Source organism: Lagenorhynchus albirostris, chromosome 16 (assembly GCF_949774975.1).
Source record: "Lagenorhynchus albirostris chromosome 16, mLagAlb1.1, whole genome shotgun sequence".
NCBI lineage: Eukaryota > Metazoa > Chordata > Mammalia > Artiodactyla > Delphinidae > Lagenorhynchus > Lagenorhynchus albirostris.
Genome location: NC_083110.1, coordinates 15191630 through 15209898, shown reverse-complemented (window position 1 = coordinate 15209898; position 18269 = coordinate 15191630). Strand labels below are relative to the sequence as shown.

The 18269-nt window shown below is 43.9% G+C and overlaps 1 protein-coding gene across 1 annotated transcript in view; it reads right to left on the bottom strand.

Moving 5' to 3' along the window:
- Positions 1-18269, bottom strand: part of ARID5B (AT-rich interaction domain 5B) — a 189355-nt gene that overhangs the window by 80578 nt on the left and 90508 nt on the right. The window contains exon 4 of the mRNA XM_060125627.1: positions 16581-16811. Within this exon, the coding sequence (XP_059981610.1) occupies positions 16581-16811 (231 nt within the window). The remainder of the gene's footprint in view (positions 1-16580; positions 16812-18269) is intronic.

Here is an 18269-nt window from a genome sequence, read left to right as displayed (position 1 = left end):
CAGGGGATACGGGTTCGAGCCCTGGTCCGGGAAGATCCCACATGCCGTGGAGCAACTAAGCACATGCGCCACAACTACTGAGCCTTCGCTCTAGAGCCCGCGAGCCACAACTACTGAAGCCCGCACGCCTAGAGCCCGTGCTCTGCGACAAGAGAAGCTACCACAATGAGAAGCCCACACGCCACAACGAAGAGTAGCCCCCGTTCGCCACAACTAGAGAAAGCCTGGGCGCAGCAACAAAGACCCAACTCAGCCAAAAATAAAGATAAATTAATTAATTAAAAAAAAAAAAAGAAGTCAACTGAGTTGCTGAAGCTCCCTATTTAGTATGAGGGTCAGATCTGAACCCAGGTCTCCTGACTTCCACCCAAGTGCCCTCTCCTGTGCTTTTTCTTAGTTTCTCGGGAATTGATAGCACTACTGTATTCTCTCTCCAACGTCCTGGCTCTGCACTAAAGGCAAGGCCTTCACCTGAGCCCACTGCCTAAGAAACAGACCGCACCTTCTGCTGCTATTTCTTGCCACACTGTACCACTCATGTGGGCACCAGCTACAGCCCAAGGTTCCTCCAGCATGCCTGGACAGAAGCAAACAAGGAAGGAGGAGGTGGCGGTAACAGTTACGTTGTCAACTTCCATTCTTCGTTTACCACTGGCACCGACGCCAACTTTAGGCAATCCCATGACACTGAGCCTCAGTCTTAAGTGTGCATGAAGTGTAATTAAAACATGGGACATTCCCCATTTAAATTCAGGAGGTCTGAGACTAAAAGTCAAAATTTTAGCAAGTTCTTCAAGAGACTGCTGATGAGGTGAAAATCTTTACCTAAACTCACTTTCTTGCCTAAGCCCAGTATCCACTGAAGAAATTTTTTCCTGTTGTGCTTTGGAGCTGTACAGAAACTCAGGGTCTTCATTCTGAGCACTGGTTCTGTATGTTCAGCCATAGCTGTGGAAGGTTCAGAAGATAAGAGCTGATTGTGAACTCAGCCCATAGCAGGCTCTGATTATCTATCTCTCCACTATTGCTCAGAAGGAAAATAATTTTGGCAATAAGAGATTCCTGGAATTTATCCTAAAGAAATCATCAAAATGCTGATATTTGTATAGATAAAGATGTTCATTACAGTGTTAATTATACATTATACATTAAAGCAATAAAACAAAACTCTGGAGGAAATGATATAAACTTCTAACAGAAAGGGATTATGTAAACTCAGATACATTCATTTTATGTACTATTATGCAACCATTAAAATGGTGTTTATAGGGCTTCCCTGGTGGCGCAGTGGTTGAGTATCTGCCTGCTAATGCAGGGGACACGGGTTCGAGCCCTGGTCTGGGAGGATCCCACATGCCGCGGAGCAACTAGGCCCGTGAGCCACAACTACTGAGCCTGCGCGTCTGGAGCCTGTGCTCCGCAACAAGAGAGGCCGTGACAGTGAGAGGCCCGTGCACCGCGATGAAGAGTGGCCCCCGCTTGCCACAACTAGAGATAGCCCTCACACAGAAACGAAGACCCAACACAGAAAAAATAAATAAATTAATTAATAAACTCCTACCCCCAACATCTTAAAAAAAATGGTGTTTATAAAAATGTTGATAATAATATGAGGAAAGGTTTATTTTGTAATAACTAAAATTTTAAGATACAATTGCATATATAAGATGTTCTCAATAAAAATGCTTTGGAAAAAGACTGGAAGGAAACGGATGAACAATGATGAGATTATTCGTGCTATTTAGGTAGGCAATATCAGAGCGGATGAGAACACCAGCTTTGAAGCCAGACAGACCTGAACTGGAGCCCAGCCTCACCACTTACTAGCTGTGTGGCTTACTTGCTGTAAACTTTCTGAGCGTCTGTTTGTTCCTCTGTGAAGTGATAGTTAATACGAGCCTCCTTATAGGGGTGCTGTAAAGATTTTTTTTTTAATAAATTTATTTATTATTTATTTTTGGCTGTGTTGGGTCTTCATTGCTGCACACGGGCCCTCTCCAGTTGTGATGGGCGGGGGCCACTCTTCATTGCAGTGCGCGGGCCTCTCACCACGGTGGCCTCTCCTGTTGCGAAGCACGGGCTCTAGGCACGCGGGCTTCAGTAGTTGTGGCACGCGGGCTCAGTAGTTGTGGCCTGTGGGCTCTACAGCGCAGGCTCAGTAGTTGTGGCGCACGGGCCTAGCTGCTCCGCAGCATGTGGGATCTTCCCGGACCAGGGCTTGAACCCATGTCCCATGCATTGGCAGGCAGATTCTTAACCACTGCGCCACCAGGGAAGTCCCGGGGTGCTGTAAAGATTAAGCAAGAAAATGCATGGGAAGGGCTTAGCCTAAGGCCTGACATGTGGTCCATACTCAGAGAAGAGTGGCAATTATTATTATTATTATTATACTTGTAGTTTCCATAATGGAAGTAATTTAATGAGAAAATTATTTTGAAAAACATATGAGCTGGGTTTGTTTTTTTTTTTTTACTATTTTTTTTCCTATTGTACAAAGGGGATGGGGGATGGGGAACATCTGGTTAACTGAAGATTCTGGTTAATTAGAGTTTGCTGCATATAATCTTGCAGCTGTGACGCCATACCCTTCAGCACTGGGTCACACTTGCGGGGGAGAGCATTTAGGCACAGGGTGAGAAGCTGATGCTCGAGTCCTATTGAGGTCCCACCACGACCGCACTAATGTTTAGCCACTGATTTTCCTGATCAGTTCAACTGCCCAGTGGGGCCGGTGACACCTGTCCTCTTGGTTATACAGAGGTGTTCAGAGGTAAGGCATCAAAGACTGGGGGAAGATCTTTGAAATGTCTGAGGAAGGCTCTTCCAGGAGAAGGACATTCCTCTTGTGAGCTGTGAATGCAGGGCTGAGGACGAAATGAGCAATTACCAGGGCTGGCAGTGGTGAGACCACACTCTACAACTCTGAGGTCACCTCCTCAGCTCGGGATGAGGTCAGCAAGTCAACTAAGGCGGGGCTCCACAATACTCCCTGTTTGTTCAAGTCCGCACACATTTCATATCTTCCCTTCTTTCAAGAACTATGGGACAGGGCTTCCCTGGTGGCGCAGTGGTAAAGAATCCGCCTGCCAATACAGGGGACACAGGTTCGAGCCCTGGCCCGGGAGATCCCACATGCCATGGTGCAACTAAGCCCGTGCCCCACAACTACTGAGCCTGCGCTCTAGAGCCCGCGAGCCACAACTACTGAGCCCATGTGCCACAACTACTGAAGCCCGCGTGCCTAGAGCCCGTGCTCCGCAACAAGAGAAGCCACCGCAATGAGAAGCCCGCGCACCGCAACGAAGGGTAGCCCTTGCTCACCGCAACTAGAGAAAGCCCGCGCACAGCAATGAAGACCCGGTGCAGCCAAAAATAAATTAATTAATTAAAAAAAAAAAAAAGAACTATGGGACAGAACGTGCTCCGTAGAGCATAAGACCTGTCATCGGTGCTACGATAAAAACAAACCTCAGAAGAACCAACTATTACCAACCCCCTCCTCCTCTCTGAAAGCCCATGTGCTGGGGATGGGGCAGTAGTCAGTGCCCTGCGAGAGTACAGTTTCTGGCACTGTGTGTGATATCTTCGTTAAAATATTTTATCTCTTATTTAAAAGACCCACCGCTCATGTCTGGGACTGTGAGGAAGAAAGTGTGACCTGCTAAACCCTGCGTGTGGTGAACCCGCCTCATGCAGGATCCCCTGTGGAACTCTCCTGTGAGCCAGAAGACCTCATCCTCATCCATAAATAACACAGAGCAAGTCAGGGATCCATAAAGTATCCTTGGCCGTACGTGCCATCCACTAAGTAATCTTCGGAATAGTGAACGTTATACTGGCTAAGCCTCTTCCTTCCCAACACTTTCTGATATGATTCCAGCCTGAACTGTAATCTATATATACTATGTTCCTGATCCAGAGAACCCACATTTAATTAGAACTTGCCAGTGTTCTGTATGCTAACGGTCCCTCCACCATTCCCTTTTTTTTTTAAACATCTTTATTGGAGTATAATTGCTTTACAATGGTGTGTTAGTTTCTGCTGTATAACATAGTGAATCAGCTATACATATACATATATCCCCATATCTCCTCCCTCTTGCGTCTCCCTCACACCCTCCGTATCCCACCCCTCTAGGTGGTCACAAAGCACCGAGCTGATCTCCCTGTGCTATGCGGCTGCTTCCCACTAGCTGTCTATTTTACGTTTGGTAGTGTGTATATGTCCATGCCACTCTCTCACTTCGTCCCAGCTTACCCTTCCCCCTCCCTGTGTCCTCAAGTCCATTCTCTACGTCTGCGTCTTTATTCCTGTCCTGCCCTTAGGTTCTTCAGAACCTTTTTTTAAAGATTCCATATATATGTGTTAGCATATGGTATTTGTTTTACTCTTTCTGACTTACTTCACTCTCTATGACAGACTCTAGGTCCATCCACCTCACTACAAATAACTCAATTTCATTTCTTTTCATGGCTGAGTAATATTCCCTTGTATATATGTGCCACGTCTTCTTTATCCATTCATCTGTTTTTAGTTTACATCTATTTTTAGTTTTTTAAGGAACGTCCATACTGTTCTCCATAGTGCCTCTATCAATTTACATTCTCACCAACAGTGCAAGAGGGTTCCCTTTTCTCCACACCCTCTCCAGCATTTACTGTTTGCAGATTTTTTTGATGATGGCCATTCTGACTGGCGTGAGGTGATACCTCATTGTAGCTTTGATTTGCATTTCTCTAATGATCAGTGATGTTGAGCATCCTTTCATGTGTTTGTTGGCAGTCTGTATATCTTCTTTGGAGAAATGTCTATTTAGGTCTTCTGCCCATTTTTGGATTGGGTTATTTGTTTCTTTGATACTGAGCTGCATGAGCCGCTTGTAAAGTTTGGAGATTAATCCTTTGTCAGTTGCTTCATTTGAAAATACTTTCTCCCATTCTGAGGGTTGTCTTTTGTCTTGTTTATGGTCTCTTTTGCTGTGCAAAAGCTTTTAAGTTTCATTAGGTCCCATTTGTTTATCTTTGTTTTTATTTCCATTTCTCTAGGAGGTGGGTCAAAAAGGATCTTGCTGTGATTTATGTCATGCCTATGTTTTCCTCTAAGAGTTTTATAGTGTCTGGTCTTACATTTAGGTCTTTCATCCATTTTGAGTTTATTTTTGTGTATGGTGTTAGGGAGTGCTCTAAATTCATTCTTTTACGTGTAGCTGTCCAGTTTTCCCAGCAACACTTACTGAAGAGGCTGTCTTTTCTACATCTTATACTCTTGCCTCTTTTATCAAAAATAAGGTGACCATATGTGCGTGGGTTTGTCTCTGGGCTTTCTATCCTGTTCCATTGATCTATATTTCTGGTTTTGTGCCAGTACCATACTGTCTTGATTACTGTAGCTTTGTAGTATAGTCTGAAGCCTGGGAGCCTGATTCCTCCAGCTCTGTTTTTCTTTCTCAAGATTGCTTTGGCTCTTTGGGGTCTTTTGTGTTTCCATACAAATTGCAAAATATTTTGTTCTAGTTCTGTGAAATATGCCATTGGTAGTATGATAGGGATTGCATTGAATCTGTAGATTGCTTTGGGTAGTATAGTCATTTTCACAATGTTGATTCTTCCAATCCAAGAACATGGTATATCTCTCCATCTGTTTGTATCATCTTTAATTTCTTTCATCAGTGTCTTATAGTTTTCCGCATTCAGGTCTTTAGTCTCTTTAGGTAAGTTTATTCCTAGGTATTGGTATTTGATTCTTTTTGTTGCAATGGTAAATGGGAGTGTTTCCTTAATTTCTCTTTCAGATTTTTCATCATTAGTGTATAGGAATGCAAGAGATTTCTGTGCATTAATTTTGTATCCTACTACTTTTTGTATCCTGCTACCAAATTCATTGATTAGCTCTAGCAGTTTTCTGGTAACATCTTTAGGATTCTCTATGTATAGTATCATGTCATTTGCAAACACTCACAGCTTTACTTCCTCTTTTCCGATTTGGATTCGTTTTATTTCTTTTTCTTCTCTGATTGCTGTGGCTAAAACTTCCAAAACTATGTTGAATAATAGTGGTGAGAGTGGACAAACTTGTCTTGTTCCTGATCTTAGAGGAAGTGGTTTCAGTTTTTCACCATTGAGAACAATGTTCCGCCACCATTTTTTGATGTCCACGATGAATTCTGATATCTGAACGTGAGAGGTGGGAAAGGTGGATGCACTAATTTCTGGATACAGGCTACCATTTGCCCTAACTTAAGGATGCTCCTCGACTTCCTCAGAAAGAGCAACTTAGAGGCTGTGCAGACTCCAGGGACTGTTAAGCTTCGTAACAAGTGAACAATCTTCAACCAAAGACACTGACCAATTTATGAAGACTGTTCCTCTAGTTTGAAAAGGTGAGTAAATGTTGAGAGAAACCTGGTTGCTTTGAGCTAGACGTGTTCCCTTGAGAATTAAATCAACTGGCGATGAGCTAAAGTTTAAAGATTGAGGTCAAGAAATACTTGACTCTAAGGAAGGTGCTAAGATAGATGATGGAGATTTGAAGCCCTCTGGAACCTAGCAAAGTTTTTATATTATTTCCACAAGCATATGTTGTTACAAAGATGAGTATGGCATGATTCTTACCACCCCCACCCCCCCGCAGGAGCTTAGAATCTAGTGAAGAGAAATGCAGTTGACGCTGGTAACTTTAATACCAAGCAGAAGGAAAAAATAACTTTGGAAAAGTACTGAGTAACACGAAAGGGATAAGGAGCAAAGTGTCCAAGATGATTATTCTGAAGCTACTCGTTCAGCCTAGAAGCAGCCCTTTAAACAGCTAGGAAATCAAGCAGGCACCTCGCTCCTTTACCCGCTGCTGCGAAGCTCGTACAGCCCTCCCTCTCTTATACACCCAAACAAACATTTCCAATTTAATAAGAGACACATTGATTTTTCCTCCAAGAGGTTTCCTCTGGGTCTTAACCACAACGGGGCCTGTGAGAGAAGGACTCAGGAGCACGTGAGTCCTCAGGGGAAGGTGACATCTTCTAGGAGGAAAAAAAAATGTTCTGCTCGTGGAGGCTGTTTTTTGGTCTACGCTGAAAGCTAAAAATGGCAGAGGAAAGAAACCTCATTCTCTGAGCTTCAAAGTCCATAGTATTTTCCACCTCCTCACCTGAAATAATTTCCTCCTTTTTGAATCCCTCAAGGTCCAGCTGAAGATCCACTTCCCCTAAGAGGCCTCCCTGACCTCCGCACCCTCTTCTGTACATCTTTTAACTCCAGTGGCACCTAGACTTTGACCTTCTCAGTTCGCCCTTCACAGACTGCCCGGCAGCCTCCATGAGATGGCAGAGCTTTCCCATTTGCTAAAGCTCCACGATGTCATCTCTCTGAATGCCAAAGTAACTCCAGACTCTTAGCTCCACGCTCCCCTCACGCTGTGGTGGAAAGTGTGCTCACGGAGGTCAGCAGCCCGGGAAGGGGGCGCTACAACTCGCACGTCAGCAGCATGTGAGACCTGTGACCCTGCAGCCACCGTGTGACCCTAAGGTTGCTCATGGGTCAAAGGCAGGATTGTTAAAAGCATCACAGATAACAGTGGCAGTGACCACTGCTCTACAGCTTATCTCAACCACCTTGATCTGTAAGTGTCTTGAGAACAGAGACCAAGCTCCCAACAACACCTGGAGCTCTGCCTTCAACAGAGTTGGTGCTCAGTGAATGTGTGGATAAGAACCCAAGAAGCATCAGAACGCACAGCCTTCTTCTGCCCAAGTCCCACGTTCTTTCGTCCTCCAAGATGGCGACTGGATAGCCAGAAAGGCAGTTCAGAGAGGAGTCTTAGGGAGAGAACTTCTAGGCAACTTCCAAAGGGAACGTAAAGCCCAGATGATGGAATCAAGGCCCACGCCAGCCAGCAATGAGGAGATTTCCTGAGCAGGCATCACAGCTAGCTCCCTTGCCAAGAGCCTGGCTACTCAGCGTCCTTTGAAAACCCATTTCCAAATCATGGCAAACGAAATTTAATTTTAAAAAGGGAAATGATTTATGTGCTACAGGAATAAAGAAGTGACAGAAGCAGGAAAGCTTGCATACATTTCATTTTTTGAAATTAGACCTATAATTTTTTCATTAAAAACAAGGATGCCAAGTTGGGAAAGCCAATGCACTCTGAGCAGAAAATTACAGAGAGGTGCGTAAGGAGAGTCCTGTCAGCATCGCAACCCCATGCCTTGAAACGAGTCCGGGAGAACGCAGGCTAGTTTACTACTGCCCCCCTCAACTTCTAAAGAGTCCCAGCTCTTAAAGGGCTCGATACTCACATCTGCTTCCCTGATGGAGTGGGAAGCCACTGGGAGATCTGAGCACGGAAATGGTCATTCCGACTGCTGTCTTGAAAAGAAACCAAAGGACAGCAAGGGCTGAAGCAGGGAGACTGGTGTAACATAGACAAGAGAAGACGTTGGCATCAGAGTTTCCTGATCCCAATCCAACGGTTTCCCTATTTTGAATCTTTACCATCAGTCCTTGCTAAACCACTCCAACACATACCAATCCCTCTAAATCCTACGGAACCTATTTCACGTCGATCAGCTAGAGACCTGGGGGTCAGTTATCTGTTTCCTGTCAGCCTGATGATCTGCGGAAATCCGACAGCTCTTCCCGAGCAGGGACCAAGGCGGGAGGCACGCAAGTATAACGGTTAAGAGTCACACTGTGGAGGTTCAAGTCCTGGTTTTACCACTTGCTAGCTGTGTCACGTTGCTGTGCTTAAGTGTCCTCATCTGTAATGGCAGAGAGCAATGCTATCGATACGCAGTATGCACGTATCCGTTCATTCATGTAACCGATATTTATTATATCCCTACTACGTGCCAGGTATTGTTCTGGTCCCCAGGCACATGGTTGTGAAAAGACAGAAGAGCTCCTTGCTCTTAAAGAGCTTACATATAGTATGGGTGGGGAGGAAGCAGACAGACTAAAACACGTAAAGAGACAGATATAGGAGTTCATTTCCGATAGGGATGAGGGACAGGAAGATAAGGACACACTGGGTGATGGGACAGAGCCAGATCTGTGGAAGAGGGAAGGTCAGAGAAGACTTCTCTGGGGAGGAGACATTTGAGCTGAGGCTGGAATGACGAGAAGAAGCCAGACCCATGATATCTGTGGAAACACATTCCAGGCAGAAGGACAAACAAACAAGTATTTCTGGAATGAATGGATGTCGAATGAGTTTAAGTAGCAAATGATACCTCATTTTCCCTAGGAGGCTGTATAGGTATGAAATGATTTTGTGCATGTTTTTTGAGGCATCACTGTGGACCCCATATGTGGTTAAGGTAGTACTGGGTGGTGCAAGAGGTACAAGAAGATTCTGTGAACCTGAGTACTTAAGCAGTACTTGCCATGTTCCATCTAAGCGCTTTAAGCGATTAACTCATTTAATCTTCACAACAACCCTGTGAGGTATGGTCTACGCCTAGGAGGTGTGGTCATGGCTATCCCACATTTCGCTAATACCCTTCCCGCATACCACACCGTAAGATCCGTAAGAGTAGGGGATTTTTCCGTCTTGTTCACAACTGTGTGCACAGGCACCACTTGCGGCACTGTAGGTATTGAATAGATATTGGTGAAACACAGGAACGGATATGGGCACACTGTGTATCAGACAACGTCCTGGGCCCTAAGCATCCCCAGAGAGCCTCACCCGAAGTCCAAGGAACTTAAATCAATCCAGTTTCCCTGACAGGATAGAATGAAGGAGTTTAGAGAGAATCTTCATTTATCAAGAAGATTTTAACAATCAAATGAACACAGACTTACTTGGGACCTCATTCCACCAACCCTCCCCCTAACCAGCACTTTTGCCTGTGATTTTTCAATGACCTGGCTCCTTCCTGTCGTGTGTGTGGTGTGTGTGTGTGCACGCGCGTTTTAACTGATAAAAATATCTGTTTCACCCTGGAGAGGAACGTGTTGATCTTGCTAAAGTAATAGGATATAACTTTCTTGCTTTTCTCGATAAAATCCTAGGTGAAATATTAGTCAATATAGACACAAATTCTTTCTTCTGCAGTGAACAGAGCGTATTGAACCCATCAGTCCAAATAGTTTCTAATAACCTATGGAGTCCACTCAGCTACAAAAGGAGGCCAGAGTTATTTTAAAATACATTTTAAGTTCTAAAAACAGAAGAGAAATCCACTCATCCTACCCACTTCATATATCACGACTCTGTAAATTAATTTACAGTAGCAACATAAAAATTCTTTTTATTAACCCCCAAAAGGGTTGGCACCCTAGCTTCCAACGCCTCTGCCCAAGGAGGCCTGTTCTCCAGTCCTCTTTGTGTCTCGCTGTCCTGGAAGCCAAAGCCCTATGTCCACCATTCCATGTACTCTAGAGCACATCCCACACACCTCTACCAGCAGACGTATTGCGGTTTGGTTGACTGTGGTATGATGAACTTAACATTCTCTCTGGCCCTGCTTTGGCAGCTACGTGGAATAAAGAGCAGGTAACCAGGAGTGGTCGTGGTTAGACCATCCTCTATGATAAACAGAACCTCTAGAAAACTTCCAAGACAAAGCAGTCCTCCAAGCGAGATCTCTGAAGGTGAAGGTCTTCTGCGGAAACAGCAATGTTCAAGAAGCACAACTCCTTTGCCACCCGGCTTCAGTTAAAGAGAAACATCTGCCTTGTTATCGTTTGGGAGGTGGGTGGGCACTGTAGGCAGGCAGGCAGGGGAAGCCTGAATGTGGACATGGGCCAGGAACAAAGCCATCAGATCATCGAAATCCACTGAGACCATGAAACCTACTTTGGCAAGAAAAAAATGTTTACTCACTTACAAATTCCCATGATCTTTAACAAAACAACTGCCTTTCCTTTCATTTCCAGCAAAGCATGTGATGTTTAGAGGGGAAGAGGCAGTGTCGTCCAGCTCGTTCTTTACACTTCAAAATAATTTTATAGGTCCTGAGTTTTCTTTCATAAAATGTCAAGGTTTCATCCCCTCTTCTGTTTCCCTCCCTCCCTTTGCTTTTTCTTCTTTTGTCTATAATGTCATTATTTCACCCCACAGGAAAATGGAAAGTTCAGGGCAGAGTCAGAAAAGAGTCTTTAAAACATACTGTAAAAAGTAGAAAACTATTCTTTTCCATTAAGGTTCCAGTAAGAGCCCCAGAGTCTTAGGAAAACGGTTCCTTTATTATTCAAAGAGGAAGATGGGTTTAGATGACTACGTACAAGTTGTCTGAGGCCTAAGACTCCAACAGAAACAATAGAGAATCTTCATTTATCAAGAGAATTAAAAAAAAAAAAAATCAAGCGAATACAAATTTTTTCTGAGCCCAGCAAGTGGGCTGTTACTACTGGATTTTACAGATGGGACAAGTGAGGGGCCTTACGTCACTTGCCCAGAGCACAGCAAATCAGACGGTTGAGCCTTGATTAAACCGGGGCTATGTGCCTATAAGCCTAGCACTCTTTTTATTCAATACTATAACATGTTACCCCGCAGCCCCTCAGCAGAGGCTATGTCTTAATACTGATGTAGCCAACTTCTCCCCGGGGATCAGGGTTCACGGTGTTCTCCATAGGGACCAAACGCCAAGATGACGGTCCACCTCATCTCTGTTCTGTTCGGGTGATTTACCACATCCTTCCTTTAACCTCATCCCGCTCCTTGGTCAAGAAGCCCATGCACACACGCACACGTGCACACACCATCTGCCAAGGAACTTAGAAGCATGACTTCTTACGTCTCTCTGCAATTCCAAACTCAAACCAAAATAAACCGTACTTTTATTAATTTTTTAACCAACCATATCTTCATCCATTTAGCCTCACCCACCTTTAAAAACTGATTTCACCTCATTTACATTGGGTCTGCCTCACATCTCTGAAAGAAGCCAATACCTTAAAGTTATCCATTTATCTACCATACTGCGGGTGCCTCCGTTTCGATTTAGCTGTCCACACCGCACACATGTGAAATCAGTTTGTGTGATATTAATGTAAACATTGTGCATTACAAACTGGTGGACATTTTATTGTTCTAACAGGAAAAACAGACAAAATGTTTGCAGGTGTGTGTTTTCTCCACAGCACAGAGGATAACCCACTATAAATGACAGTATGTGTTTTACAAAAGGATCATCACATTATAAAAAGAGGTAGAAGTAAGGCGGGGGGCTGTCAGAGAATGTCTCATGCTAGCAGATGCTGACAGGACAGTGGGGGGCAGGAATTATACGCAGGGTAAAGATGTTTATGAAAAAAAATTGCCATTCATAATGTCACTTTCCCCTCATTATTATTATAACCTCATTTCCTAATGGCATGTGCAAGACAACCAGTTTTCATAATGCTTTAGTGCGGAGTCCATTGCTTTGGTTTTAAAAATAGTCAACTCTCTCGTGCTAAGAAAACAGCACATTGCCTTTCAGAGCATTGTAACTGACAAGATGGAAGAAAGCGGGCAGGATGTTGAGGCTGAAGCTTTTCAATCACCTAACATTAATACGATTCAATTTATGCTTATGTCATAGGTTTAGACATTGTGCTGCACTGTAAGCAAGGAAGGGACTTGAATAAAATACACTGAAGAAAGCAGATGGTATGCTATCAAAACCCTTCAAGCCTAAAATAACCTTTCCCAAGTAAGGAGAATAGTTAATTAAAACCAGGATATATTTACTCTATGCTGAATATCTCAATGTAAATAAAAATCAAAATGACACTACTGTCATGTGGGACTAAATGATGAAATTTCATCTATTCTCTTTTTCTTTCATAGTTTCTAATCAAACTTTTCATTAAACAGCTTCATAAAATTCCATGGAGAATTTATTTACAGGGACTCGCTGCAGACTTAAAAGCCTTACTTTTATTGTTCAATTAAATTTGTTACTCAGTGGACGACATTAAAACAATGGGAAAGGGGTGGGGTGTCTGAGCAGTTGGGCAAGGCTGTCACACGAGCAAAGTCCATTTTCAGAGATGAACCTGGGGAATGGGAGTAAGCTGGATGGCACACAGAGGAAACGAGGGGACATCCCTGCTCGAGAAAGAAAGCCCAGATCCGTTCCAAAGCCATGGCCTGGGTTTGTCCCAGCCCAGGTCCACCGACTCACATTCATGTCCTACTGGTAGAGAGGGCATCAGGCCATTTATAAGTCCCACACAGAGAGCACGGGAGCTGAGGGTGATGACTAAGGGCAAACAAATCTAAGAGAGGCCAGCAGCTGACCCAGGGCAAAGGCAGCCATTCCTAATGGAGGCTGGACCTGAATTTTAAATGATCTAGGTATTTCCAAAACTTTTCTAATAACCTCTCTACCTATTTTTATTTTTTAAAAATTTTTATTGGAGTAGAGTTGATTTACAATGTGGTGTTAGTTTCAGGCGTACAGCAAAGTGAATCAGTTATGCATATACATGTATCCACTCTTTTTTTTTTTTAAGATTCTTTTCCCATATAGGCCATTACAGAGTGTTGAGTAGAGTTCCCTGTGCTATACAGCAGGTTCTTATTAGTTATCTATTTTACATATAGCATTGTGTATATGTCAATCCCAACCTTCCAATTTATCCCTCCCCTTCCCGCCGCTTCTCCCTATTGTTAAAAACCAGATCCAGCTCTGTCTTTTCCATAAGGCTTTCCCTGACCCCTTCACCATGATACGACCATCCTCTCCGGCCAGGCCACCTCCTGCATGCCCCCAGCTCACTGTGAAATGCCTACTGCACGTGCCTTCTACAACACTCACCCAATACTTCATCACTGACTTTCCTGTAACATGAGTTGACCTTTCAGGTGCGTTAATCCTGTCTTCCCCAATTAGATTTTAAATCCTCAAAACAAGCAAGGACTGTGTTTTATTTATCTTTGGAACACCCCCCTCCCACCCTCACTCCGTAACCCCACTTAATAAAAGAAAGCAAAAGATATATTAGTTAATAAGATAAACATTATTTAATCGTAGGAAAGCAGACACTGTCCTTTCGAGGAGGGCCTTGGAGGTATTTTATAGCAATTTATGAATTTCATGTGTCAAAGGCGTAGCTACTAAATGCTGCGCACTCTTTGCCATCAGCTCCACCATTCATCCACCTGGTGATATGGCTAATAAAATTTGATTTTTACAGCCTAGGCATACTGTTACCTAAATTACATCTGACCAATTACTGGAGTCACCAAACGTGTCGTACAGAATATATACTGTGCAGAAAATTCATCTGCGGGCCCCCCGGCACTCGCGGTAATCTGACAGAAGTGTTTCAGTCATCTGGCAGTGTTTAATATTAGGAACATTTGTTTAATGCCAGTCACTAATTAAATTTATGTTCTTCCACCAACTGTTGGTTGGAGAAACCCAACCCCGCGTTTCAACAAACCCTTTAACCCATGTTGATTTCAAATATAACCAGTTGGAGGTTTAAAAGGAATTTCTCTGGAAATTGAGATGTATGACCAGAAGTGCAAGGTGGGGGAGGGATGTTGGTGAACGTGTTCAAATTGGGTCAGAATAAGCTTTTTTTCTGTTCACTTACTAAAATGAAACCCTGTAAGAAGTCCCAACTATCTGAAGTATACACTTAACTAAAAAAATCTGATATTCTAATTTTTTAGACTAGCCATCTAGAAGCTCTTTAAAGGTACCTTCATTCCAAAAGAAAGTTTCCACCTTAAGAGTCTGGAGAAGAAAAACAGCATTAAAATTAGCTATACCAGAAGAAGATTCCGGAAAACATTCAAAAGTCAGATGCTTGTGTTTGTGAGAACATTTAAAACTAATTTAGTAACTCTTAAACAACCATTGTGGTCGTTGTTAAACTGCAACTTCTATTACCAATTCTAGACACAACGGCTTTGAAACTCCATGACTAATAACTCTTAAATTAGCCAAAAAGGTTAAAACATGTTTTCATTATATTACACTGTGAAACTCTAATTTAGAATACTCTTAAATGAGGGAAAGCATTTTTTCAGTTCTATTTTGTTTCAGGAATTTAGACACCTCTTGAGCAGGAAGCAGGACAGAGAAACGCTTTGTCCTGGGAGTAGGGGCTAGAGATGAAAAACTCAAAAGAGAAGTATTGAAAAGGGAAGATTTATAAATGTTGATCTGAAAAGAGAGTATGTCTTAAAAATGTATTAGATACATTCATCTACTTGAATAAAAAGGTTATTTGAACATTAAGAACGATAAGAAAATCATAACTTGCATAAACACCACTACTCTCTTATAGACCGAGAAGCCAGAGTTGTGAAAGGCACCTGGAAAAAGTTTGGAACAACCAAAAAAAGTCACGTCTAATAAACTTAGGTCCCCTTCCTCTCTTTTCTCCCTTTGCTCTTGGACCAAGATGAGCCGTCTGGTCACCTTACCCTCATCTGCCCACACACCTACTTACAACACCCCCGCAGCAGCTCCAGGGCTGCTGGAGTCGTGAACAATCAGACTGGAGAGGCCACCGTGGACCCCCAAACCACGGTCAGGCCTGTAACGGCTGAGCAGAATAATCTGAACCTGAATAATCCGCAAAATTAGGCATCCTCGGAAAGACATTACCCAACAGGATCAAGGAATGTTCTGCCCCAAGGGACCCCCTCATACTCTCTAAGCCAAGGGTCTCCACTGCGTCTGCACCCAGATACCCACACGGGAGCCAGCGCGGCTCAGTCATCACCCCGCTCACTCTACGGTGGTGATTCCCAGAGAAGGGAGAGGGTGAGAGTTGGGGGTGTCTTTGCCTCTGTAAGTATACGAACTGCCAGGCGACACGTGTACTATGATGACGTGCCCCCTGGGTATTCTGATGTCCCTGCCCAGCCTATTGAGAACCACTGATATGATCCAATCTCTTCAAGAAAGAGATGAGAAAGTGAAGATGTGAGAGATGTGATTTTATCTTGCCTCCAGTCTTTCACGGCATCATGAAAGGTCTTCTAAACTTAGGATGTGCTGTCTTCTCCTCCTTCCTTTCTATCTACAGAGATCTCATGACCAATCAGCTGAACAGAGATGCAGGTACAGATATGTGAGCACATATCCATCTCTGATGGGCACAGTGTATAAAGATATATGTATATGACAAAATGAAGGGGCATGGGGATCTATTATCTGTCTATATCTATCTATCTATCTCTATTTACCTTATGATACTGAGGTGTTTAAACTGGTGTGTTTTTTTTAAACTGGTGAACTTTTATAGCTCCTTATACCACTGAAAAGGAAGTGATCAGTTAAATGAAGAAAATCAGTATCTGAATAGCCGAACCCTTTTAAGAAGCAACTAGCATAAAAGCTTCCTGTCCTATAAAGTCCAATTTCAAGGTTGACCAAGCAACTCCAGACTCTGTCTTGAACAACAAAATTCTAAAGAATAATCCTGGGCCCTGGTACACACAGGCTGCCAGGTAGGCAATGACGTCTTATGCCGCAATCATTGGGGGGAGGGGAGGGGTGGGTGGCACACTGGGCTTGTCAAAGTAAGCCCCGTTCCCCATCGCTGCTCTTCACAAGAACTGAAAACAGCCAGACACACACGCACAAGTTTCATGTAGGAAAAAAAAAAAAAAAAAAAAGACTCACCAAACTCATCGCATATGCTCTCATTTTCTATGAGAGTTGGGTGGTCAAAGGTGTCCCGACAGTACAGGATCTGAGGGTTCTTGCTGACCACTGCAATGCCCCCCAGGGCCAACGCAAACTGGTCCGTGAGAATGGAAGACGGCTTATCCTGGATGCGTTTCAGCATCGAGCGGTAGCGGCAGTACTGAGGGTAGCTGAGAACTATCACGTTCGTTTCTTCCTCGTCCTCCCCTAGACAAACGAGAAAACACTTCCATTACCCTTTTCGCTCCAACAGAGAATTGTCATGGTCCTGGCATCATTTCAATGACCACCTCTGGTTTTGTACTAAAAATAGAGTCTTCAAAAAGACTCTTGTATCAGTTTATCTTTAGCACAGTTCGGCTACTGCCAGCATCCTCTCAGCACCATCATCCCTCCAGATCCATGAAAAAACCTCAGGCAGAGAAAAGGAAAAGAGTGGGATGGATAACCCCCCAGACAGATTACGCAATGTTTAGGTCACCGGCAAGCAGCAGAACCAGAAAACCGTCTTGAAAGAATCTGATGTATATATATATTTTAAGCATTAAAGGCATCACCGTAGGAAAAAATCAGAATTTTGCTGAGCTTCTTTATACTTCTTTCCACAGTTTGGTATTGCTTTTATTTTGGATTATGTCATCTTTCAGCGCTTAAAGCCCCTGTAAAGGTCATCTGGCCCCAGAGCGATGTCTGTGGGTCTAAAGAGCATCATTATCTGCTCTGGTGGTTGTTAGTTTTGCTCAATGAATATTTCTCATTCTCTTTATGGTCCTGTGGAAAGGCCGTACTTCCCTGCCCACTGAGGACAAACGGCTGTGTGACTTGTTCTGGCCAATGAAATATGGCAGCAGTGGGCGGCTACTTTAAGAGCCAGTGGACAATGGACCACACTCTCTCCCTCCCTTCGTTCTGGACATCTGTAACGTTTCAGACAGTGGCTACTCTGCCAGTCTTGGTCTTGAGTGAGGATAACACAGAGCAAAGCCCCTGGTTGGTCCTAAAGGGATGTATAAACGTAAGCACTTGTTCTTTCAAGTGAGACTGTGATTTGGAGGTTGTTTTTGCAGCATGATCCATTTCAATGTGACTGATACATCCACCTTCCCCCCGCCCTCCCCCCAACCCATACCCCCTATCATCTTCTTCTTTTTTTTTTTTTTGCGGTACGCAGGTCTCTCACTGTTGTGGCCTCTCCCATTGCGGAGCACAGGCTCCGGACGCACAGGCTCAGCGACCATGGCTCACGGGCCCAGCCGCTCCGCGGCATGTGGGATCTTCCCGGACCGGGGCACGAACCCGCGTCCCCTGCATCGGCAGGCGGACTCTCACACTGCGCCACCAGGGAAGCCCCATACCCCCTTATCTTCTAACGTTTCTCAAATCCATCTGGTAACTTAGCACAACGCAGAGGACCACACTGAGAGGACTCCCCAGGCATCTTTGTGAGAGCTCCATCAGAACCAACTTAACTCAGGAGAACGTTTCAGCAACTTTAAGGAAACTCCCTCTTACAATGTGATCTTAATGCTTATTTACACCTCACCATATTAAGTGCTCATTTACAAAACCCAGATTCTGCATGCATGAATCCTTCCTTCATCTTAAGCTTGAGAAATGGCACCCCCTCCCTCTGGTATCCTGCCACCTGCACGACATCAAGCTGGA